Genomic DNA, 25,902 nt, shown 5'->3' with positions numbered 1-25,902 from the left:
ACCTCCAACTGAAAGTCACAGCGGCAAGAGTAAACCATGTCATATGAGGTTTTCAATCCAAACAAATTTATGCTTTCCATTAGCAGGACTCTTAGCAGTATTTTTTAGGTGTGAACAAATATTCCACATTAATTAAATTGTTAGAATTAAGACAGTAATTTGGGATTTTTATCCATCTGTGTGGAATTAAAGAGTCCTAGAAATATAGGACTGGAAGGACCTCTAGTCAGTCCATCCTCCCTGTGCTCAGGCAAGACCAAAACACCTAGGCCATCTCTAACAAGTGTTTGTCTAACCTGTTCTTAAAATCCCCCAAGGATGGCAACCTAGTCAAGTGCTTCCCTTTGAAACCTAGTCCAGTACCTAGCTATCCTTGTAGTTAAAGATTTTCCTAATATCTAACATAGTTTAAATATATTTAAACTTTTTCTCTATAAGGATAGTTTTCCTAATATCTAACCTTAATCTCCCTTGCTGCAGATTTAGCTGATTACTTCTTGTCCTATTTTCAGTGGACATAGAGGACAGTTGATCACCGTCCTCTTTGCAACTGCCCTTAACATGTTTGAAGACTATCAGCTCCCCCTCAGTCTTTTTTTCACAAGACTAAACGTGCCCAGTTTTTAAATCTTTCCTCATAGGTCAGGTTTTCTAAACTTACCGTTTTTGTCTAAGTGCATTTTTAATAGGTTGTCTTATTTAGAACAGAAATAGCCCTTCTTTTGAGTATTTTCAGGATGGCTCCTTCTTGGTAAGATGTACATATGCTCTAGGACATCCCACTGAACGCTCTAGAAAGCAGTGATCATAGGGACCATCCAGGTGAACCTTCCCATTCATTCAGGGAGGACATACAAAGAAGCGCAACTTTAGTAGTTCCTCAGTTCCTTCTGACCTTCATCTGAAAGGTGGAACTGAGGGTCAAAACTCGTAGCAGTTTCCTTTTTTCTTCAGAAAAGCAAAAACCAATCCTGTACCTACAGCTTTTGATTGGCTGTAACTAATGTACCATAAATTTGGTTTTTCTGTTCAATTTTTGGTATGAGCTTGTTGACCTTGTGTTCAGTGTTGTAGGTGTAACTGATCCCATCAAGAAATCTGGAGTTAAATGTTGTACATAATTCTGTTCCAAATTATTGATTCCGGATCAACAGCCTTAGTACCTGAATGGAAATAGTTCCCCAGGGTAGTGTGCAGCCTTTGTTGTCTTTACTTCCTGCACCCATAAGGATGGGAAGTAAATGCTTGAACTCTTTCTGCTTAAGATGATTAAAGAGACATCCGAGTTGGTGCCATCCTAGAGACTTGAGACCACTTCCAAAAACAGCTCATAGAAATCTGCAGAGATTCAGTTGCATAAAAGGTGAGGGTGGCCTTAATGCATACTACTTCCTTGATGCTGAAGGGGCTGGGAGGGGAGGCTCTTTGTTTTCTGTAACATCCCTCACGGTACTTCTAGAAGATGAGGAAGCCTGGGTCTGTGCCCCTACTTAATGCTAAAGGAGGCTTTGGAATAGTTGTGGCAGGATTATTCAAGGGAAATAAGAGTGTGTAATGCTTTGATACAGCTGCTTCACCTTGCAGGGTAGTCTGGTTCAGTGCCAGGGGCATGCTTTGTACTTGCTGCTGAGGAGTCAGTGGGGAGTTACTGTCCTAGCATTCTGTTTCCTCTTTGGTATGCCCTAGAAACCATCCCTGACCTTTCTTTCCAACGATGATAGGTGTTGAAAATTGCATTGACATGGATGTTTTGGGGCTGAGCTCTTGCTGTGGCCATAGTCTTCAGCCCCAAAAGGCTATTGTATATCAGTTGCATAAAAAAAAACATTCTGAAGGTATTTCTCTGCTTCAAAGATCTAGAGATTAAGCTCAGGAAAACTGACCGCTTTGGGGAAGGAGTTGTATTTGTTGGTCACCCTTCAGATGACTATTTCTAATTACTGAAAGGTGAGACACATTCACCTTCCTGTTCCAAAACCACCTTTTCTCCCTCTTTAATCAACTCTCCCACAAGGAAATGAGACCAACCAATTTTGCTTGATGGGCAAAGAGTAACCATAAATACTCTTCAAGCAGTGCATAGTGCCTTTAGGACCTCAGCATGCTCTTGGACTACAGCTGTCACCCTGAAAAGGGGCTAAAGGATTCAGACCTTAAAGATAGCCAAGATAATTTGGTGGATTTTCCTTTTTAGGGCCACAATCTACTTAGTAACAAGGCAGATGATTGTTGCTGCCTGGTTGGGGAAGTGGGGAAATATAAGACCAGTGATTCTGGAAGCTTCCAAAGGATTTACTTTATTCAGTTCCACTTCATGTTATCACTATACATTCTTTCCATTTTCAGGATACATTGATACACTATACATTCAATCCATTTTCATGTATCACTAACAAGTACGAAGGCTTACATTATTTTCCATTTCCAACTTGAAGCAATAGAGAAGGTTCCTCTGTAGTGCAAAGGAAAGTTATTTACTTTATTTTCTTTAAAAAAAAAAAAAAGAAAAGAAAAGAAAAAAAAACAGAAAAGCCTGCATCCCATATAGGCTCTCAGAAAATTGAACAAGTGCATAAAAAAATCAAATGTGCATGGTAATATTAGCTTCTGTAATCTGTTCATGAAAGGGATCCTAACTTGAAAATCATATTTAAACATAACCTTTTCCCTTACTATTTCATAAGGTGTTTGTTTTCAGTTTGGGTTAGTCTTTCTCCAGGTTTTGTAACTCTTCATGTGCCAATTCTTATGCAGATTGAACTTGTTTAGACATCTTGCTGCTTCCTGTTCAAAATCACTCTGATATAAATATTCACAGTAGGGACCAGTTATGTGTAAACTATCACCATCAAAATTGAAGCACATATTTAGTGTGTTTTGTCTTTTAAATAGCACACTAATGATAACTTTAACTTGTATAACAAAACCTGATGTTTTTACTGTTACCAAAATAACCTCAAATCTAGAACGTCAAGTTTATCCACAGCAGTATTTAACTTGGAGAAATTAAATGCTGGTATGGTTGAGTGGTTTTGGGAAGAGGCAGCTTCTGTTGTGATGAAGTGGGCATGCCTGCTGTGTTAAATTTGTCCATCTGGAGAGAACAGTTCTGTGAAAGGATTTATCGCTAGTTGTACAAAGCTAACTTTCTAAATTCCAGATAGCCTTTAAAATCCAAAAACTTCTACGTGTAAACCAAAAAGTTACCATTTATCTCACTGTAGCACAACAGATGTGCAGTATACTTTATATAATTGAAGGAACAATTTTTGAAAAATATCTGTTTCAAACCTTTGTAGAACTTTCAATTTGATTATTTTCTTCTCTTGCTTGGTTTTACTGGGTCATCTTCCCATTCTCTAAGTCTTTTTACATATTCCTTTTTCCTTCTTTGCTAAGAAACCAGTCTTGCGACTTAGTCTTTACACTTTCTTAACCTTGGACTTAAAACATCTCGTTTTGTCTCTATACTAAATTTACACTGTTTAAACTAATGCTCTGAAACTTTTAACTAAAGGAGTTTACAGTAATTTATAACTTTCTGGCATTCCACCTGAAGAAAGAATGGACAGCTGTGATCTGAAGAACTTTACTACCTGCCAGTCTTGCTGAAAGCTGCTACTTAGGGAAATAACAAAGATTGGGGGGGGAAGGAATGAAGTAGCTGCATCACAACTCTAACTTTTTTCCTGTTTCCTTTTTTGTCTTTCTGTAAAAATGGTCAGTTAACACACAGCACCGAGAGCACATACTGTGTCAGTCCCATAGAGAGGGAAGGGCTAAAGATCTACTCCCCAGGCTGGCACAATAGATTAAAACGTGCTATGTATATAATAATATTCCAAGGGTGTCGCTCTGAAGTATAGAATGTGTGAGTCAGTTTGAAGTGATGGAAACAGCTTCCAACCTGGTTGAGATGTCCTTTTGTTTATAATATCATCACCAGGTTGAATAATCACTGGGATTCACTGTCTGAAACTGTCCAGTTTTCAAGTTCTCAACCATTTTGCTTTTACGAATTACACCTGGGCAACAGCACAGGCTTTCAGTGACTAGTTATGTCAGAGGCTCAACCCAAGCACTGATGTGATGGTGGTTACCTTGAAATTTAGGGGGAAATTATAAAGAAATTGTTTATTGCACTCTTGATGGTGCTAACAGGAACACCACTTTGGAGATGGAAAAATGTTTGTCTTTTTAGTTTGAGATCTGGGGTATTTTTGTTTTTATTTGGTGATTCTGTGGATGTGACTTTTACATTTTTGTATTGCATCAAGAGAGCCTTTATGGTGTAACTGAAAAGTGCAAATCAAGTCAACAAAAATAAAACTTTTGCATACAAGTACTACAAACTCAAGTAAACTTTTTTTTTCTGTTTTTTTATTCTGACATACTTAAAGGCTAGCATTGATTTTTAGTGAAGTTGCAATATCAGGGCAAGTGTAAAGTTGGAATTGGTTGGCTCATTTGTAGAAAAATCCGAGGGGATTAACTCAACCTCTTTACATATTATATCTCAGTGAAATTGAAGTCTTTTGGGGGACCAAAATCCTTTATCCGTACGGCATTCTCAATATGGATGGCAGCAGTATAGACATCTGTTTTTTGCCATTGCCTCAGCCCAGCTGTGAAAGGACCATCTTGAGGGGTGTGGTGGTAATAATGTCTTTACCATTCATTCCTTAATGTTGCTGCTGAATCTGTCAGATGGTACCAGTTGTGACTGGAGGAAATTGAGATGGACTTTGGATTCACTGGGATCGTTGATTTCATCATGGGCCACCATGGGAAATAACTTTTTGTCACTGCTAAATTGGGCTGGTTTTGAATCTGTACCGTAGAGAGGAAAGCCTTTGTATTCAGTTGCCAAATTATTGAGCTGTCCAATACACACATTCTTTTATTTGCTCAGTTTATTTTTCTGTTGCCTTATATCCTGTTGACTTGTTTTTCAGCTACTGACCTTTCTTCATGGGACTAACCAAATAAAGGATAAATTCTCCTTTTACCATAGCTACAGCTGTACTGTAACCACTTACCTGAATAAATTTACCTATTATGGACTTCAGTCATTTTTGAGTTGTTAATTACACTACTCTAGCATACCTAGACCCCTATATCTTTGCGCTTGTGTGTGCAGAAGTATTAGTACACAAATACTGAACATATTTCCTAAAAAAATATTTTAAGAAAAGTTGTCTTGTTTTTAGGATTCAACTGAAACTTTTTTCTCCACAGTTATGACTGTTTGAGTTAGAGAAGAAGTGTGCAGCTTGCAAGCACACAAAAGATTGCATGCTTACCTGACTCTCTTGAGTCTACAAAACTGAGGTGGAAATTTTGTGAAAGCACGATCTCACATGATTCTAGCACTTAAGCGACAAGTTGAAATTCTAAACAGCCTTGCTTGTGATATTTTGGGCTGTTCTGGTCTCAAGCTATACTGGAAGTGAAAATAACAATTATGAATACTTCCAAACTTCAGAAAAAGGTTTGGCTAGAGTTCTGGTTCTAAAGCTGGATGAAGACTTGAGGTGGGATAGAGGGGAAACGCTATTCTCACCTTCGCCAAATAGCTTTCCTTATGTCAAACTTGAATTCATTTTGAAAAGGCTGAAATGTTCTAGATGCCAATTTTTCAGGAATTTCACTCTTCACTCTTAAAGAGCTTATTCCATCATATGTAATTTTCTGTAGGAATATGTTACAGTAGTTAATACAAAACAAGATAAAGGCTTTTCCGTCTCATTCTAAGGAGGATTGTATGGCAAAAAGTTTGATACACCTCAGTATGTCAAATGTATTTGTCCATTTAGGTTCAGACAAAGAAAGAAGAACCTTTGCCGCCATCACTGAGCCAAACCATTCCAACATTTTATTTTCCCCGAGGATGTCCAAAAGAAAAAGTGAATATAGATGCAGTGATTGCCAAAATAGAGAGAACTTTCTCTCAGTTTCCAAATGAGAGAGCAAGATTAGAAGACATGGGCAAAGTTGCAAAGGTAAGGATTTACTGGGTGTCTAACTTCAGTATACTAACCTACAAAAAGGCAACAAATGGTTTTCCTATGTTATCTGTTGTGTGATATGAATAAAATTCCAAAAAGTTAACTTAAATTGGGCTGGTATTGTCTTTACTTAATATGGGGCCTGATCCATAACCCATTAAAGTCAATGGGAGTCTTTACATTAACCTTAGTGGGTTTTGGAGAAAACCCATAAACTTCAACATCAAACTCAAGCAGCCAAATTTTCTTTGAGTTATATCTTGTGCAGTCCCATAGATGTCAGTGGGATAGCATTGTCTCAGTGCAAAATTTGGCCATGTGCATTCACAGTAATCAGTTGTACTACTGCAGATGTTTTAAGCGCATCTTTAAGTTGGTTTACTTACATGGTGCAAGATTAGCATTTTGAGTTATCACTTTGAATATGTCTATGTAGAACTCTACAATTAAACCAGTTACTCATCTAAAAACAAAGAAGCTAGATAACTTTCTCACCTTAGACAGGAAAAGAAAGTTATGGACTTAGGTTATTAAACCTTCGAATCCAGAATGGCTTTGTTTCTTTGGAGGGTTTTTTTAGTCCTTCAGTAGTCACTAGATTTATTGCAGTGTCAGAATATGGGGTTTATCAATCTAAAAAGACTGACTTGTTTTGCTTCTGTATAACATACATAGCAAATTGGGTTGGAGGAATTTAATATTTTCTCCATATAATATTGAAGCAGGAATGTAAATGATAAATATTTTGTTTTCAAGGGAGCTGTATTGATCACTCCGTATATCTTTCCATAGTAGTCTAGGGCTAACACTGGAACACATACACTGTGATTGCTTACAGTAAACATATGCTTGTTTTCATGTGTGAATCCCCCATTTCTTTAGAAGTACAAGTGGAAAAATGGTTCCCAACTGTGGGGAAAAAAGAATAAATGGAAATGACTTTTCCCCTTAATTTCTTTTATTTACCATGAAAATCTACCTTGTTGTGCAGTACAGTAGAGACTAAAGCTGTTGGTCAAATTAAAGGTTACCTGTCAAAAAACTAAATCTTCCAGGAATTGCCTTATTTTCACTGGTTTCCGTAAAAGTGTGTGCAACGAAACAAGTGTCTGTCTTGCTCTCCCATAATGCCCCCTTACAACTACACTAGCAAGGTTTCATTTTACGCTAGTGTTTTGAGAGGGAGTAATGCTCAGATAAGTAATCAATAAACTGACTGTCTGCATTGTTCTACACCTTAATTCCAGGCCTGTGAATGCCCGCTTTACTGGAAAGGTCCCTTGTTTTATTGTGCTGGAGGAGAACGAACAGGATGTGTCTCAGTTCATAAATTTGTTGCAATGTGGCGAAAGTAAGTAGGTTGCTTTTTGAGGTACTGTATTTCTTAATTTAAATGTAATATTTAAGCTATGAATGTGATCCAGCCTGCAAACAAACAAAACCCCTTTCTAATAGTCCAACACAGAGTGGACTGGATTTAAAAAAAATGCGTACAGTTTAAATTCTTGATATTTGCTGTGTAAAGATATATAATGTGGTGTGGTTAATGACAAGTTCCTAGTGGTCCCAACTGTGTAAGGTTTTGAGAAGTGTGGTCCTAATTTGCAGGAATATGTCAACAGTTGTGGGCAGATACTACTTTCTCTGGGATCAATGAGGCTAGGAAGGAGAACTATGGTCTTGATTTCAAACTGTCCTCTCATTTGACTACTCCACTTCTGGGAGCAGGTACAGTAAAGATAGTACAATGTAAATTATGCCTTAAAGTCTAGTATGAGAGGAAGCAATATGGGATTATTGGCCAGGGCAATGCTTAGAGCTGTGTAAAATCACTAGTAGGCAAAAGAAACTGTGACCACATGCCTACCTTTATATTATGGTAACTCATTCTTTAGGTGCTCACATGTTACATCAATGAGTTGGGATTAAATTCTGAGACTGCAGATTTTTCATAAATCCTGCTGTAGAACTTCCTAACACAAATATGAGCATTTTTCCTCTCTGAATGGAGTAGAAAAAGTTTATGATGCAAATTCATTTTATATTTGCATTTCAGAATACTACAGACCTGCCACGATGATGCTGCAAAGTTTGTTCATCTTCTGATGAACCCTGGATGCAACTACTTGGTGCAAGAAGACTTCATTCCATTTTTACAAGTACATAGCGATTTAATTTAATCATGACCTCTTTGTATCTTCCAAAGCTAAACAAAAGACTAGCTGTACCAGCACAACTTTAATTTCCTAACTGATAGAGTAACTCTAGTAAAGAGAATGAATAAAAAGGTTACTGATATTTAGTGCACGCAACTTGTATGGTCATCTGATGAGTTTAACTTGTTACAAGTCATTTTACAGTCACAAATATTTATAGCCTACTTTTATGTAGGGAAGAAGTTGAAAAGAAGAAACCCTACACATACTACAATAGCTCTTAATTGATGTTTGATTTCAACTAACTAATGTGTCAGAGCCTATTTAACCTTAAGAATGACAACTCATGATTGACATAGTAGTGTTAAGGATGTGCTTCTTGGGCTTCTGGGAAGTTATTGGGGAGGGGAAAGAAGAAAAATGGCAGTTGAATCTCTTTTTGGACTGTCACAGGTCTTAGTGTTTTGCTAATGAATGACCAGAAGCAAACTTCCATGTTGGACTTAGTGTACTTCCACGTGGTTTTATAGAGTGTCTTCATTTCTAATGGAAAACCATCCGTAATTTTTCAGCGGTGCTATTTCTTACTAGTTACATGTATCAAGCCCCATCTACACCAGGAAAATAAGTTGTTTTTTTTCTGAAAGGAACATATAATTTGCACACCTCTGCCTATTGTTTCTGACATCTCCCTATTACAATTAAGAAAGCTCATGTTGAATGGCTTTTAAAAGTCACGATATTTTGAAAACTTACATCACCATGGGATGTTTACATGAGGCAGTCTACAAATTGTTATACTTAGTAATGGTTGCTTTGCTTAGCAATCGAATTTGGAATGGCTCTTTCAAGGAATTGGTGGTAGTATTCTGCATTAATGAGTTGATACCCAGGGTGAGAATGGGTACCAGTTGGCACTTCATTTCCTCCCCTCTCTTTATAGGATGTGGTGAATAGTCATCCTGGCCTATCCTTTTTAAAAGAAGCATCCGAATTTCATTCTCGTTACATTACCACAGTAAGTGCTTTATTTAGAAACATTACTTTTATACAATTTAACAGTTAATTAATAGGTCAATTGAAATATGTAAAACCATCCTTTTCACAATGGGCTTATCTCTAGAGACAAGTATTCTGTTGATTTCAACTTTTCAGGTTTCTAGTGCATGATACTGAGTCTATTCAAATCTTCAGGAGACACGGTAATGGGAGGAAGAGCATTTGTCATTGCAATCGATAGTTGTAAGGTTTCTCTGTATTTCAGCGTGTTAGAAGAGCTTACTGAATAACAGTTGAAATGAGGAATACTGAATGGAGATGGTTTGTGTGGAACATGTTAATGTATTTCTACTGAAGAGCAAATTACTTAGTTAACTTGGATGCTTATTTGGGTGTGGTTTTCAATGTATGGCAGGTTAGAATACTGACCCTGGTTTGGACTTCGTAATGAAAAAAGCCTAAAAGTTTAAAATGACTTCCGCATTATTTCAAGTTCAGATTTTATCAAGTAGATAATGCATAAGTTCTCCACAATATTATGGAATTGTAAAGAGATCATGATAGAATTTAAGCCTTTTTTAAAGCTACTTGCACCTTCCCAGTTCAATGATTTTCCTTTTAATTGAATTTTGTACACATGAAAAGTTCCAGATCTGCAGCTCTAAGCTTCTGTGACTAGTCATCTTTCTGTCCACAAACTGCTATATGAATAGCAGTTAACTGTTCTATCAATTTCCCTCAACTACTGATCTGGATTTGACAAACTCTAGAGATTATGTTGCTTCAGACTCTGTGCTCATTTGGTCCTTCAATCTTCAGAGTCTGAGATCCCTCCCAAGGGCATTCAATTTTTTTTAAAAAATGTCAGCAAGCATCAGTGACTGAGTTTAACGAGCATCCTCTGGGAACTAAATTAAATCCATTAGTTCAGTATACATAAGCTACAGTTGGGTGTAGCACAAATTTAATCTGGAAGTCTTTCTTTTGAGACATTAACTTTGCTTCTGCACCTTTCATACTCTAGTGCAGAGTTGAAGGTCTTCAGGTTCATCCACCCCACTCCAATAGACATCGCCAATAGACCAATAGTAGTATTGCCAGCCCCAAGAGTTCAAAAATCATGATTGGCCTAAAAAGCAAGAGATTGTTTAAGAAGATTAAGTTGTGAGGTTTAGTCTCTTCTGATTTTTGAACCCCTCTGCATACTTGCAGTGTGTTTTAGAAACACTGTAGTGCAAACTCTTGCATATTTATCAAAAGTAAGAAGACTTTGTCCCCTTTTGCAGTTACTCTTGTCTTTATGCAATCGTGGAGCAGGTGCTTGTTGGTCTACTCCCTAGCTCTTGCCTTCCAAGTCCAAGACAGCCACTGGTTCCCTTAACTGCCAAAGTTTGCACAGCTCCATGTGACATTTCTCATCAATGTGAAAGTCACTCATCTCCCCAATATGATTCCATGCCACTACTTGGGAACATGGAGGGGAGACATCATGTGAGTGACATTAGAGACTTTCTCACCAACAAGGAAGGGTTATACTTGGAGCTTCATGAAACTTTACTACTTGCTCAAAAGTTAGCTGCTACTATCATCCTCTTCCTCCCCCATGCCCTCCAAAAGTCAGTTGGTGCCCCCGCTACCTTTTGTGCCTGCTGCTGCTCCTGTTCTCTCCTGCAGGAAGCTGTGTCAGGATTGGAGGTTGTAGGGGAATATGCTGAGATCTTAATACCATACCCCCACCCTCTAACTCCTGGTCAGGAGAAGCCCTGCAGAAAGGTAGAGTGGAGGTGCTTTTGGGGGCTGAGCAATAAGGGCCAGTACTGCTTCAAGCTGCTGAGAGAGGAAGTGTGTAGCCATTGCAGACCTGGTATATCAAAATGCCTCAAGAAAATAATGTGCTGCCCCACAGAGCAGCAGGGGATGGTGGGTAGAGGGCTCAGTTGTATCTGCATAGTAGTAGGGTGCAGTGGGTGGGGGCGTGAGGACTCTGCTTTGCCCTTCTCAAGACAGAGGGAGATGTGCGGGAGGAAGGGATTCCTTTCCAGTTGACACCTAATGTATAGGAGTAGGAGGCTCAAGGCAGGTCCCTAGCAAAAGCCTTTTCTCAGTGCTGTGGTGGGTGGGTGTTCCTTGTCCATAGTGGGTTACCTTCAGAGGGACAGCCTGCTCTGGGGTTGAGCTTTGTACTTCTGAGCCAGCTTATGCAGTCTAGCATGACGAAAGAACCACCCCCCGTGGTAGCCTGCCAAAAAAGATGGGGATGCAGGTCAGTCAGTCAGTCACCTCCAGAAGCCTGTTCTGATCCACCCCTCCCTGCTGCAATCAGGTCACCACAAGAACTGCCAGGGTGAGTGAGGGGCAAGAAGAGCTTGGAGGATGGAGCAGTGGGGAGTTCGTGCAGGCACCTGCTCCCAAGTCACATGAGGCAAGGAGCTCTTCATGTCATCACAAGAGCTCCAACAGGTAGCAAAGTTGTGGGACTCTCAATAAATTAATGAGAACTGATGACACTGTAACTGCTTTGCTGGGTTTTTCATGCTAAGAGCTGATACTAGTTTTTGTCTCTCACCAGCAAGGCCATAGCAATTCCTAGATGAATTATTTCTCAAAAGATATGGTTGAAGCTAGGGGAGAAAGAAGAAAATATGTCATCTGTGATGATCTTTCTTCGGCAACTGTATTGGAGCGTGGTTTGTCTGAATTGTGGAAAAACTACTGTTCCTTCTGAGGGCTGCAGCAGCTAAATCCTCTCATTCCCCAGTCCTTTCTTTAGTTGAGGAACATATTTACTTAGGGAGGCCTGGGTTGAAATAACATTTGACAAATTCATCTTAGCAGTTGGTTAGTAGGGATAGCTAATGAATTTTCCACTACTTACTTTTGCCCCTAAAAGAACTCCTCATATCAAGATCCTAGAAAAGAAGCCCAAACTGCTATGAACATTCTCTCTGAAAAGGGAACCATAACATCAGTCCACTTATCAAAGACATAAGAAAACGGTCTACACTGTTGTCCCTTTTTAGAAGAAAGAGCATCTGCCGACCACTACATGCTTCTAAAGAAATTAAGCCCTGTAATTATCTGAATGATAACAAATAGATCTGTTGATCTCCCCTTTTGTTAAGTATTGTATTTAAGCGTATTTTGAATGGGAGTTGTTTAAGTAACTTCTTGAAGCTTTAGTGATCCGACTGCTGGGTGGAAGCTGTCTGGAGGATGTTGTCTTCACAAAATTAAAGTTGTAGGTTAGAGTTCTTAGTGGGTTCTCACACCAATTCACTATTAAATATTTGAAATCTAATTACTGTTCCGCTTCCACTTCTGGGTAAGATGCCATCTGAGCAGTACCTCAGAGGGAGGCAGACCCATCTGCTGGGCAGAGGTTTAAAACAATTGCTCTGTCTAGGAGTAAGGACTGGTACACACGTTTTAGGCTAATATAAAGCTAATCTGTAGAAATAGTATTTGTACTGACACAAGGGTTGTATAGGCAACTTCCATAGGAATTAAACATATCTCTAGAATTTCAACAGTTATGTTTATTTTGCACAATTTTTCCTTCTCACAATAAAAAAAAGCCAATGTACAGCAGCAACTGCAATCTTGAGCATAGTAAATCAAACAAGTCTCAAACTATATTTACTCATTCTCTGCTCTGGTTTGTTTAAGAGACCCAAATTTTAAGACTTGTCCAGTTGTCTCTAGCAAACATTCAATTTTGGGGGTTTTTTTTAGACCAGTTAGATGTGTAACAGATGAGGTAATGATGTCCAGATGGATTAAACTGCAAAGCTAAGGCAGAACTTTGCTAGAAAAAAATTGCTTTGTAGTTTAAGCCAAAAATGGGCTTCCCTAAACACACAATTAAGACTGAACTAATTAAGTTTCAGAAGTAAGATAGGCCTTTCTAGGCTTATCAAACCAGCTGTTCCAATTCAAAGTAAGAGCAGCAGAGCTTGCTGTATGCTGAAGCTTTAACTATATATAAAATTTCATGATTACAATATCAGTAACTCACTTAATGCCCTCTACTTATGACTCAAAGCCAGTTTAATTTTGATATGGAAGTATGATGGACTGTTTCATAGGGTTTTTTGACATGCCTTTATTTTAGTAATATAGATGGATTTATAACCTGGGACTTCAAGTCCCAGATAGGTAACGTTTTTAATGGTGTGTCTGAAATAAAAATCTCACATTCTTTGGACTGAACCTTCTTACAGTAGGCTTCTAAGACCATTCTTAAGCTAAAAGTATAAAGTGTATGATACTATAAAATACATGTATCAAACCAACTTTTCCTTCTGATCTTTTCTCAAGTAATTCTCTTACCACATTCTTTTCCTGACCTATTCTTCCATATCCTGTCTGCCTCTTGCTTAGCTTAAATTGTAAACTCTTCGAACCAGGAAATATCTGTTATGCATTTTTCAAACATAAATTTACAGTGTAAATACATAAACAAGTTTTGTGATTTCTAATTTAGATTTTTAAGATCCTGGAGGGCTGAAATATTGTCTTATGTTTAAAGCACTAGATACGTGGATGGCATAATAGATAAGTGATAACCCGTACATTTGTAAAATTGAAACCTAAATTTACATGAATAGAATCCTTGCTGCGGGTAGAACTAGTATCTTGGATATACTAGATCTGAAGGCTGTATTTGGAAGGGAAAAGCTGCTTGGCAAGCATGAGGAAGGAGGCTGTTGTGGATGTAGTGGGGGAGGTTTTCAGTGTGATAGAGTAAAATGCAGAAACCCAGAGAGGGATATATGAAATGAGTTGGTGGGAGTAATTAGAGGGGAAGGGGATATCAGCAATGGGGTTCTTGAATAAATGGGACAGAGGTGCGAAAGTTGATCAGGGATAAAGTTACAGTAGTTGAGGCAAGAGAAGCCAGGGCATGGACATTTTAAAGGTTTTTCCAGGGTTTTTTAGCAATGGGAATAGTGAGGTAAAGGATGGATTTTAGTGATACAGAAGTAGCAGAATTTGTCAAGACTGAATGTTAAAAGAATGCTGGGAGAATAGAAGGGTGCTGGAGTTCTCAGTAGAGAGAGACAGCTGGAGAGGGATCAGGAGGAAATAAGTATGGCTTTGTGGCACTGAATCGAGGATATTGGGACAGCTGAAGGATGTCTAAGTGATATCTGTAGATTGAGTAGAGAGAGTTGGAAATCATTTCTGGAAAGATAGTATCTGAAACAATGGGAGGATGAGCTCACTAAGACAAGGTAGAGGGAAAAAGAGGAATGGACCCAGGCCTCAACAGATGAAGAGAGGAGGAAGATGAAGACTGAGGATAATGATGACCAAATACTGCAGATTGAGCAATAGTAATAAACAATGGGAAGTGAATACAGCAGTAAACTGCAGAACCTTATTTCATATTTTTGTTTCTTTGCATTTGTACACAGGTATTTTTAAACACTTAACCAAAACTTGGAACAGTACACTGTTTAGTTCAGATAGTTAAAAGTAGACTTTTAATTTCTCTCTCTTTTGTAGGTTATACAAAGGATATTTTATACAGTAAATAGGTCTTGGTCTGGAAGAATCACGTGTAATGAACTCAGGAAAAGCAGCTTTTTGCAGGTATTTATGTAAAATTTTGCAAGGTAAATATAACTTCTGCTCATTTAAAAGCTTTATTAAGTTAAATACTTAAAAGGGCATAAGTAAAGATGGCTTTCTTGCTTCTTCCCAGTTCAATGAAGATTAAAGTGCATTGATTCTCAAGGGAGCAATTATTAATACAAGACTGTTTGTTTCAATTTAGATTACTATGTTGTTCAGAGCTATATTTGTCTCTCACTTAGCAGAAAGTTGGCTGTCCTTACTATGCATTTTTCTCTAGCACCTTAGCTTTCAACTCAGTTTATTAAAATCTTCTTAGCATGCTATATTGTGCATAAGGTCTTTGAAAATAAAATAATTCCACTGAAAAACTGTTAGAGATTAGTGATGCTCATTGATGATATGAGAACTTTCACTCATCCTTCCAGTTGTTGCTGTGACCAACAGGCATCTTGCAGGTTCTTTAATGAGACTTTCTTTTTCCTAATAATAGAATGTGGCATTATTGGAAGAAGAAGCTGATATTAACCAGCTGACAGAGTACTTCTCTTATGAGCACTTCTATGTCATCTATTGCAAATTTTGGGAGCTGGATACCGACCATGACCTCTATATTGATCCAAAGGATTTAGCCCGGCATAATGATCATGGTATGACACATGGAACAACTTTTAACCAGTTTAGCTTTAAGACCATAAGTAAAAGTTAACTGAAAAGCTGTACTGCACTTCATATACAGTTTTAAGAATATCTAGCGCCTACACGCTGTTCTGCATTCACAAATTCTGCAGTGGTTTTGGATTCTGTAATCCTGCACATTTGACCAAGAGTTTAATTTAAACATCTCTTTACATCTTGCAGCTGCTCTGGAAGTACTTTGTCCGACGCTGTGTCTATTGTCATCTTAAGAAATCATTCCTCTCATGATTGGAAAGTTGACTTACAAACAGAAAATCTGATGTGCCCTGCTCTCCCCCATAGTGAAAGAGATCTGGGACATCATTCTGATTGCCCTATGGAAGGGAAATATTTTTCCCTGGGGTTGTTTCTACTCAAGTCTAACTACTTTTTAGTCAATATTTAATTCAGGAAGGAGAACACTTTTTTATGTTTTTCTGCTGGTCATGATCATTTGAACCAACAGACCAGCAAAGGCAAAAGCAAGTCTGATCACATATTATAGATGACTCCCTCCTCATTCTTAACCAGAAGAAAAAGTAACAGCTGTTAAACATGGACAGTAGGAAATATGGGTGCAAGCAGCTAGAAGGGGTTGATCTTAAGAACTGCTGCATGTCTGCCATTCCCATGAAGTTCATCTGAAATCAAAAGGCGACACTGGGTGCTCAGCACTCTTGAAAATAGGCTACTTAGGTGCCTAAATATGGACTTCACAGCCTTACTTTTGGGCACACATTTTGAAAATTTTGGCCCTACACTTAAAAAGCAGGTGGTAGAGCAAGTTATGTCTCCAACTACACAGTTGTCTCCCACAGGGAGTGGCAGTCTCCTCATTGTTGTCAGTCTAAAACTAGACTAGACCAAGCACTCATACACATTGCGAGGAAAAATACTGAAGTGGAAGGGGTATTGACATGATAGCCTAACAGGTCTCTTCCCTCTCTAATTTCTGTGATCTCAGCTTTCAGCTGTACCATGCCTTTTTTCCCCCTCGAAGCACACGAGCTGAGTGTTTCCCAGTTCTGGGAATAAGTAGTGAATCGGTTGCTGGTGTCCCTTAGAACAATGGTTCTCAACTTCTCCAGACTATTGTACCCCTTTCAGGAATCTGATTTGTCTTGTGTACCCCAAGTTTCACCTCACTTAAACTACTTGCTTACAAAATCAGACACAAATACAAAAATGTCACAGCACACTATTACTGAAAAAATTTTCTTTCTCACGTTTACCATATCATTATAAAATCGATTGGAATAAAATATTATACTTGCATTTCAGCGTACAGTATATAGAGCAGTAGAAACAAGTCATTGTGTGAAATTTTGGTTTGTACTGACTTCGCTAGTGCTTTTCATGCAGCCTGTTGTAAAACTAGGCAAATATCTAGATGAGTTGAAGTACTCCCTGGAAGACCTCTGTGTACCCTAGGTTGAGAACCACTGCCTTGAACATCATAATGTTTTTTAAAAGATATGTTCAAACAGGAATTAATTAAAGGAAATCCTGTGGCTTGTGTTATACAGGAGGTTGGACTTCAATGATCAGTGGTCCTTCTAGCCTTATCTATGAAATGTTTGGTGATAGCAAAAACAAATATATACTACAGGACAAGGCTTTGACTAATTAGCCTTTTACGGAAGCATTGGTGGGGGTTTTTTACTTTGAAATGAAAGGCTTCTACGGTTAAGTTAATCAGATGCAATTCTGGTTCTCTTTTCCAATATTAAACTTTGAAATGTAGACATATCTTAAAACATACAGCTCTTAAAGCCTATTAATTTCTTAGTAATATCTTTTGTATTCTAGTAGAGAAATTATGTTTAGAGTATGCTGGTAGAAAGCACCATAAAACTACGCAAATAAGAATCAATCATTTAACCAAAGACACTTCATCTTTAGTAAAACCCCAGAATTGGTAACAGAATAAAAACATGCATCTCAAAATTGTGTGTCAGAGATAGTTAAGTATTATCTTTATACATTAAAATTCCTAATTCCATGTTGGCTCTCTGATGAATTATAGGGCTTCTAAAATGTAAAGACCCTTGAAAGCAAGATTTACTTGTTAAGGCAATGCTTGTTAAATACTGATCTAATAGGCAGTAATCAGCTTAAACCCAATATAAAGCAAAAATATGACCTTTAAATGTCTTCTAATATTTTTTTCTCTTTCACAGCTATATCAAACAGGATGATAGAGAGGATATTTTCAGGAGCAGTAACAAGGTAACTTTTTATATGTTGATTTAAATACAGGTAATCCAATTTAATGGTCAGGCTTGTTTATGAAATATTGAAAATGAAGTTCCTAGAACAGATGAGTTCCACTGAAAATCGAAAGCTAATTTCAAGGGTTCAGCGCTGTCACTCCATCTTTTTAAATCCACTGTTTCAACAGGAATTTTTGTGTTGCTGGTGCACAATGTACTCTGTGCAAAGGTCTTTGATTTATGTTAAATAAGGTAAAGCAATGTTGACCATTACTTTGTAAAATCTAATTTGGGTTGGGAGGAAAGTGAAAAGCAATCACTGGCTTTCTCTGCTATTTTATCTTTCCATTTGCAATTTAAAACTTTAAAGGGACTCCAGTTGGAAACTCAAATTTTCATTTGAAAGCTTTTTCTACTAGTAAAAAGAAAAGGAGTACTTGTGGCACCTTAGAGAGTAACAACTTATGCTCAAATAAATTTTTCGTGAGCTACAGCTCACACTGAATGCATCTGATGAAGTAAGCTGTAGCTCACGAATGCTTATACTCAAATAAATTTTAGTCTCTAGGTGCCACAAGTACTCCTTTTCTTTTTGTGGATACGGACTAACACGGCTGCTACTCTGAAACTTTTCTACTAGTGTTATAAGTAACACATAAGGTTAATGTAACTAAAGTTAGAGAAAAATTATTTATCTTAAGTGAGTACTTTGTGCATTCGACAACACTGTATAGGAGCTTCACTATTTTTTTTGATGGTCATTTGTATTTCCTGTCTCCATGGAATAGCTATGATGCCTAGGGCGAGATAGAAAACAAGAATTCCATTTTGTGAAAAACTGAGGTTTTAACATGTTCTGCATCAGAATGAAAACTGGACCTGTCAAATTTAAAAAAAAAAAAAAAAAAAGGGCAAGAGAACCACCTGAGAATAGCCAGTAGCCCAGTGCTCACTTGGGATATGGAAGACCAGGCAGAGCAGGGACTTGAATCCTGATTCTACCTCTCTCATGCGCTCTCTCTCTGGCCTAGTGAATAAGTAACTATTTACACCAGTGATGTGGACCCCTACAAAATTGCAAATGGAGGTGCAGGCCATTTTGAAAATTTAGACATCATCTGCAGACCCAAGGGGTCCACAAGTTGAAAACCACTGATTTACATAAAGTGAAACAGCTCCAACAGGAGAGCGAGAGAGACTGACTCTATGGCCTGGTGGTTAGGGCACTTGCATGAATCAGGCAGAGCAGGGACTTGAATCTTGGTCTCCTACATCCCATATGAGTGTCATAGCCACTAGTCTAGTGGTTATTCTGGAGTGGCCTTTCTCTTACTTAGACCTATTCTTGAAACCTTCACGACAAAATGTATGTCAAAACCAATAAGTTTGAGTGAAAAATTCAGTTTTGATGAATTGGCATTTTTTGACCCAAAAAAACAGTTTACTTGAACAATTCTTAGTCAGCTCTAATTACATCACACTCATGCAGTGCTTTTTGGCATCTCACATGCATGCTGTTCCTGAGGCTAACAAAGAGGTCTTGACCAGTAAATATAGCAGAAAATCTGAAACCAAAGTGGCAGTAGGCAGCCCCAGAGAGGAAGAAGTGTGCTTGGGCATGTTTCATGACTTCCCAAAAAGATCTAAACATCAGCAGAGTATCAGAAAGATGCTTAAAAACAGGAATTCTGTACAGGAGAAATTTCACGATGTGCTAACTCAAGGCTGCTTATCTGATTTTTTTTTTTTTTTTTTTTAATTGTTCAGTTTTGTAAAAATCGAAGTTCTCTTTTGGAAGGTATAGGACACAAAGGAAGTTGCTTGGAAACTGTAATGATCAGTGCAGTATAAGAACAGAAATGAAATGGAAGTGAATAATTCAGAAAGTATCTTATATTTATATTTTTATATATATGTATGTGTGTGCTGTTGATCAATCACAGTTAACTCACACGATTTACTCAAAAATTAATCGTAATTAATTTTTAATCACAATTAATCAGTTTTAATTGCACTGTTAAACAATAGAATATCAATTGAAATTTAATAAATATTTTGAATGTTTTACTACATTTTCATATATATTGTATCGTGTTGTAATTGAAATCAAAGGGCATTTTTGATTACAAATATTTGCACTGTAAAAATGATAAAAGAAATAGTATTTTTCAGTTCACATCATACAAGTACTGTAGTACAGTCTTTGTGTGAAAGTGCAACTTACAAATGTAGATTTTTTTTTTTTTGGTTACATAACTGCACTCAAACAAAACAATGTAAAACTTCAGAGCCTCCAAGTCCACTCAGTCCTACTTTTTGTTCAGCAAATCGCAAAGACAAACAAGATTGTTTACATTTATAGGAGATAATGCTGCCCTCTTCTCACTTTCTGGTGACCTTGTAAATAAGAACAGCCTTTGCATGCCACTTTTGTAGCTGGCATTGCAAGTTATTTACATGCCAGATATGCTAAACATTCATATGCCCCTTCATACTTCGGCCACCATTCCAGAGGACATGATTCCATGTTGACAACGTTCGTTTAAAAAAATGCGTTAATTAAATTTGTGCCTGAACTCCTTGGGGGAGAATTGTACGTCCCCTGCTCTGTTTTACCCTCATTGTGCCATATATTTCATGTTATAGCAGTCTTGGATGATGACCCAACTCGTGTTGTTCATTTTAAGAACACTTTCACTGAAGATTTCATAAAACGGAAAGAAGGTACCAATGTGAGATTTCTAAAGATAGCTACAGCACTCAACCGAAGGTTTAAGAATCTGAAGTGCCTTCCAAAGTCTGAGAGGGATGAGGTGTGAAAGAGCAACACTCTGCTGCGGAAACTACAGAACCCAAACCATTAAAAAGAAAATCAACCTTCTGCTGGTGGCATCTAACTCAGATGATGAAAATGAACATGCGTTGGTCCTCACTGCTTTGGGTTGTTATCGAGCTGAACCCATTATCAGCATGGATACATGCCCTCTGGAATGGTGGTTGAAGCATGAAGGGGCATATGAATCTTTAGCACATCTGGCACATAAATATCTTGCAATGCCGGCTACAACAGTAGCATGAGAGTGCCTGTTCTCACTTTCAGGTGACATTGTAAACAAGAAGTGGGCAGCATTATCTCCTGCAAATGTAAACAAATGTTTGCCTTAGCGATTAACTGAATAAGAAGTAGGACTGAATGGACTTGGCAGGCTCTAAAGTTTAACATGGCTTTATTTTTGAAGGCAGTTTCTGTACATAATTCTACATTTGTAAGTTCAACTCTCATGACAGATTGCAATACAGTACTTGTATTAGGTTAATTGAAAAATACTGTTGTGTGTTTTTACGGTGCAAATATTTGTAATAAGAAAAGTGAGCACTGTACACTATGTATTCTGTGTTGTAACTGAAATCAATGTATTTGAAAATATAGAAAAACATCCAAAAATATGTAAATAAATGGTATTCTATTATTAATAGCGCAATTAATCGCGATTAATTTTTTTAATTGCTTTACAGCCATATAGATATAAGTGCTTGGAAAGCAACAAAGGAAAAGCAATAATTGTTTTGCCAAAACACATTGTCATTCTTTCTTTGTTGCTTTCCAAGCACTCTCTGATTAGGCTACAAAATGCTGTACAACTTTTGTATTTTTTTTAATTCAAATGTAATTCTAAAATTTTTATATATCCATAATAGTGAACCAGATTGTCAGCCCCACTTGCTGCCTAAGCAGCCATAATCATAGGACTGGAAGGGACCTGAAGAGATCTTCTAATCCAGTCACCTGCACTCATGACAGGGCTAAGTATTGTCTAGACCAGTGGTTCCCAAATGTGTTCCGCCACTTGTGCAGGGAAAGCCCCTGCCAGGCTGGGCTGGTTTGTTTACCTGCCGTGTCCGAAGGTTCAACCGATCGCGGCTCCCATTGGCTGCAGTTCGCTGCTCCAGGCCAATGGGGGCTGTGGGAAGTGGCGGCCAGTACGTCCCTCGGCCTGCGCCGCTTCCCTCAGCCCCCATTGGCCTGAAGCAGCGAACCGCAGCCAGTGGGAGCCGCGATCAGCTGAACCTGCAGATGCAGCAGGTAAACAAACCGGCCCAGCCTGCCAGGGGCTTTCCCTGCACCAGCGGCAGAACAAGTTTGGGAACCACTGGTGTAGACCATCCCTGACAGGTGTTTGTCTAACCTGCTCTTAAAAATCTCCAATGATGGTTATTCCAAAACCTCCTTCCCTAGCAATTTATTCCAGTGCTTACCTACCCTGACAGTTAGGAAGTTTTTTCTGATGTCCAACCTAAACTGCCCTTGCCGCAATTTAAGCCCATTGCTTCTTGTCCTATTCTCAGAGGTTAACAAGAAATTTTTTTTCTCCCTTCTCCTTGTAACTTTATGTACTTGAAAACTGTTATCCTGTCGTCTTCCCCCTCTTCTCTTCTCTCGACTAAACAAACCCACTTTTTTCAGTCTTCCCTCACAGGTCATGTTTTCTAGACCTTTAATCATTTTTGTTGCTCTTCTCTGGACTGAAAGTCCAGATCTTTCCTGAAATGTGGTACCCAGAACTGGACACAATACTCCTATTGAGGCCTAATCAGCTTATCTAAAGAGCCAGCTGAGGATTCCTCCTCACCGTACTCTGTGCCATCCACTTCCCCTGTTCTTTCATACAGGATGTGTTAAGGCTGGGGCAGCACACGGAGTGTTGCTGATCCTGAGCCAGAGCTGCATTCCCTAACTTCAACTATGATGTAAGCTTTTGAGTAAATTTTAAAATTAACATGAACAAAATGAAAATGACCCTTTTCCAGTGGTGAAGTCTAGTCCCAGTTTTGTTGCAGTATTTCAATGTCTTAAAATACTTACGCATTCTTGTTTTCCATTTATGTCAATACCTGCATTGGCCTTTAAGGGGCAAAAAAGCACAGAAAGAAGGAAAACTTAGCTATGCTGATTTTGTCTGGTTTTTGATATCTGAAGAGGACAAAAAGACTCCAACTAGGTAAGAGTTAACTGACACTTGAGCATAACTAGAAACTGGCTTTATTGGCACTGCCACTAGCTATAAACTGGCAGAACATACCTACCTGACCAAATGTAAATCGCTTTGAAATTTAATAGAAGGCTCCTAATTAGTGTTTTTTAATCCGTATGTTTCATTTGATTTTCTTTGGCCTCATTTCAGCTGTTGAGTCTGATTCATTTAAAGAGGCGTTTTGTGTTAGAGGAACATTTTCAGAAATTTCAGGCTTAAACAATCCACCTATCCTTTATATAAAGTTGTTCTTTCTAACTAGACTTGGTAATTTTCAAAGCTCTTACTTTTAAACAAGGCCTTCCTTGAACATAGAATCATAGAATATCAGGGTTGGAAGGGACCTCAGGAGGTCGTCTAGTCCAACTCCCTGCTCAAAGCAGGACCAATCCCCCAACTAAATCATCCCAGCCAGGGCTTTGTCAAGCCTGACCTTGAAAACTTCTAAGGAAGGAGATTCCACCACCTCCCTCGGTAACGCATTCCAGTGCTTCACCACCCTCCTAGTGAAAGTTTTTCCTAATATCCAACCTAAACCTCCCCCTAAACATGTTCATTCCCTTCTGACATTATAGTGAGGTTATAATGCCAAATGTGTGAGACAGATGTCACTGCACAAGCAAAGTGAATCTAAACTGGCAAGGAGGAAGTTATTAACCTAATACCAATCTATAGAAAAAGTAGGTTTGTAAAAGGAAGCTGGCTAAGGAAATTTCTTTACGTCAGAGTTTTCTCTCTTCAGTATTGGTTCTTCATTAGTGCCTCCCCAAAGCACTCTTTTAATGCCTATGAATATGGTTAACTGAGGCTATGTTTACATTACCACAATAAGTCTACCTACGCTACTCAACGCAACTCCAGCTATGTGAATAATGTGGCTGGAGTTGACGTACCTTAGGTGGAGTTACCCCAGGGTCTACACTGCGAGGGATAATAATTATCTGAAAAGACTTCTCGTCAGGGGTAGAGTACAGGGATTGACTAGAGAGCTATCTGCAGTCGATTTAGTGGGTCTTTACTAGATTTAGTGGGTCTTTACTGCCAGTGGATCGATCTCAGAGCATTGATCCCTGCCATAGAGTAGACCTGCCCTAAGTAGTGCTGCTATTTTACGGGGTTATATTTTATTGCACCCTAATACTGAGTAGGGATAGGCTCGCAAATAATGAAACAAATTCTGCATTGCTATATGCTGTGAAAGACTTTAGTAAGAGCTGCATTATGACAGAGCAGAACTATGAGGTGTTGATGAAATATAAGGTAGTTCTTCAATGTGAACTCTTGTAGGAAGCCAGAATTTGACTTCACTTTCCATTGACTTCACTGGGAATTGTGGCCAAATATCAGAGGTGGAATTAGGTCCTCCTACCTACTTAATTTACAGGTATTTTTAAAATGCACAATATAGCTTACCCTGTATTGTACCTGAGTCAGCACCTGGTGAGAGAAGTGTTTATGCAGAAGTCTGCTGTATCATGATAGTCCATTCTTGACTTAATGCAAATCCCTACTAGGTATGCTTAAAGCTATGCAATGGGATCTGTGAGCTGTCCAATGTCTGTAAAAGTTTTTGGTTTTTTTTTTAAATTAAATGTTTGCAAAGAGTCATTCATGCAGTAAACAGTGTTATCACTTATTTCAGCATTGAATACTGGTTTCGCTGTATGGATCTTGATGGGGATGGTGCATTGTCTATGTATGAACTGGAGTACTTTTATGAGGAACAGTGTCAAAAACTGGATAACATGGCCATTGAACCTCTACCTTTTGAAGACTGTCTGTGCCAGATGCTGGATCTTGTAAAGCCACAATGTGATGGTAAGGGGCTTCTTTCCATTCTATAACTATTTATTTTCTGCTGCCTCAGATTAATTTGGTCTTTGCCTATGGGGTCATCACTGGGCTGTGTTGTGAATCTGCCTTTGCTAGTTGATCAAGCTTAATATTCCTAGTTAAGCAGAAGTAGCTGTTTACTAATCAGCCTAGAGTATCCGTCTGCTTTTATAATAAGAATCAGATTGTTAGGCCTAATCTTAGTTACTAGTTCAGCAAAAAAAAATTAGACCAGAAAATACTGATGTGGGTTAATAGTTCTGTAACGGGGGTCCTTCCACTGGAACATGTTTGTGCTTCTGAAATGACATGTCTGAGTGAATTGCTTTGCACATTAAAATCAAGAGGACCTCCCTTTTTAAAATTTTTTTAGTCTTTTATTTATATGAATCCATATGTTCCTTCTTATAGCTAGGTTGAGTGTGCTCAAAAACTGAAATCCTGCATCACTGACTGCGACCCAGGGCTGTCTGTCTCACTTTAACTGACAGGCTCCATACTGCAGCTATAGTATTCTCATTTCACTTGTGCTCCTGTGATGAAATATAATATTTAATAGTTCATTTATCTTTAATGTCTGTCAATTAGCTGTGGAATGACTTGTCCTAGACAAGGACAATACTTTTCAAACGTGGGTGCCTAATGCTAGTATCCTAAATCCATGTTTAGGCACCTAAAAAGTGGCCTGATCTTCAAAAGAGTTGAGCAGCTGACATTCAATTAAAATTCAGTAGGGGTTTACTGCATTTTAATCTTCCTAAATTTGACCCTTAGCTGATGAAACCTAGAGAAACTCAAGTTTAATATAGAAAATGTTATTCCTGATGACAAAAACTCTTAAATATTAAGTGAGCATCAGGCTGTAGCAACTGATCTATTCCACAGTTTTCCATAATCCAAGTAATTTTGTTTGCTTTTTCTAAACTCCTTAAGGTACTGAAGTGTGCAACAGTAATCTCTATCCCTTATTCTGTTTATTACCACGTTTTCAAGCCACTTTCATCTGCTCCACATGTTGCATGTTGGAAGCTTTGGCTTCTAGCTCAGGATAAGGCTTTGGAGTCCATCGATCTGTTTGACACTACTTTTAGACAGCTTGACTCGTGTAATGTCTAAATGTGTAAATGTTTATCAAATAATAATCCTTATTTGGGCTGAACTTTTAGGCTTCCTGTAACCTATTTCAGTAACAACCAGCTTGTATTGGTTTCCATCCAACAGATTTGCAGAGTAGACGCATGAAGTTCCAAACATATAATGTATTCACAAAATATCATTGTGTGGACTCAGTATTGTAGCATAAATTTCGGGCTGGTCTCCCTCTCTTGTGTTTGTTTTTTTAAGGCATAGGATGCATAGCTCAGTTCTCTCATCTTTCAGACAGCTATTAATTTTTCTTGTGGAA

General features: G+C 38.3%; 1 protein-coding gene across 5 annotated transcripts in view; it reads left to right on the top strand.

Annotated features, from left to right (window-relative positions):
• PPP2R3B (protein phosphatase 2 regulatory subunit B''beta) overlaps nucleotides 1-25,902 on the top strand; it is a 91,107-nt gene that overhangs the window by 53,544 nt on the left and 11,661 nt on the right. For all 5 annotated transcript variants that reach the window (XM_077815143.1, XM_077815134.1, XM_077815117.1 and 2 more), the window contains exons 3-11: nucleotides 5,817-6,002; nucleotides 7,256-7,359; nucleotides 8,065-8,167; nucleotides 9,108-9,182; nucleotides 14,672-14,758; nucleotides 15,234-15,390; nucleotides 17,599-17,647; nucleotides 22,542-22,631; nucleotides 24,307-24,482. In XM_077815143.1, coding sequence (XP_077671269.1) covers nucleotides 5,817-6,002; nucleotides 7,256-7,359; nucleotides 8,065-8,167; nucleotides 9,108-9,182; nucleotides 14,672-14,758; nucleotides 15,234-15,390; nucleotides 17,599-17,647; nucleotides 22,542-22,631; nucleotides 24,307-24,482 — 1,027 coding nt within the window. The remainder of the gene's footprint in view (nucleotides 1-5,816; nucleotides 6,003-7,255; nucleotides 7,360-8,064; nucleotides 8,168-9,107; nucleotides 9,183-14,671; nucleotides 14,759-15,233; nucleotides 15,391-17,598; nucleotides 17,648-22,541; nucleotides 22,632-24,306; nucleotides 24,483-25,902) is intronic.

Source organism: Eretmochelys imbricata, chromosome 1 (assembly GCF_965152235.1).
Source record: "Eretmochelys imbricata isolate rEreImb1 chromosome 1, rEreImb1.hap1, whole genome shotgun sequence".
NCBI lineage: Eukaryota > Metazoa > Chordata > Testudines > Cheloniidae > Eretmochelys > Eretmochelys imbricata.
This window is presented reverse-complemented; position numbering and strand designations above follow the sequence as displayed.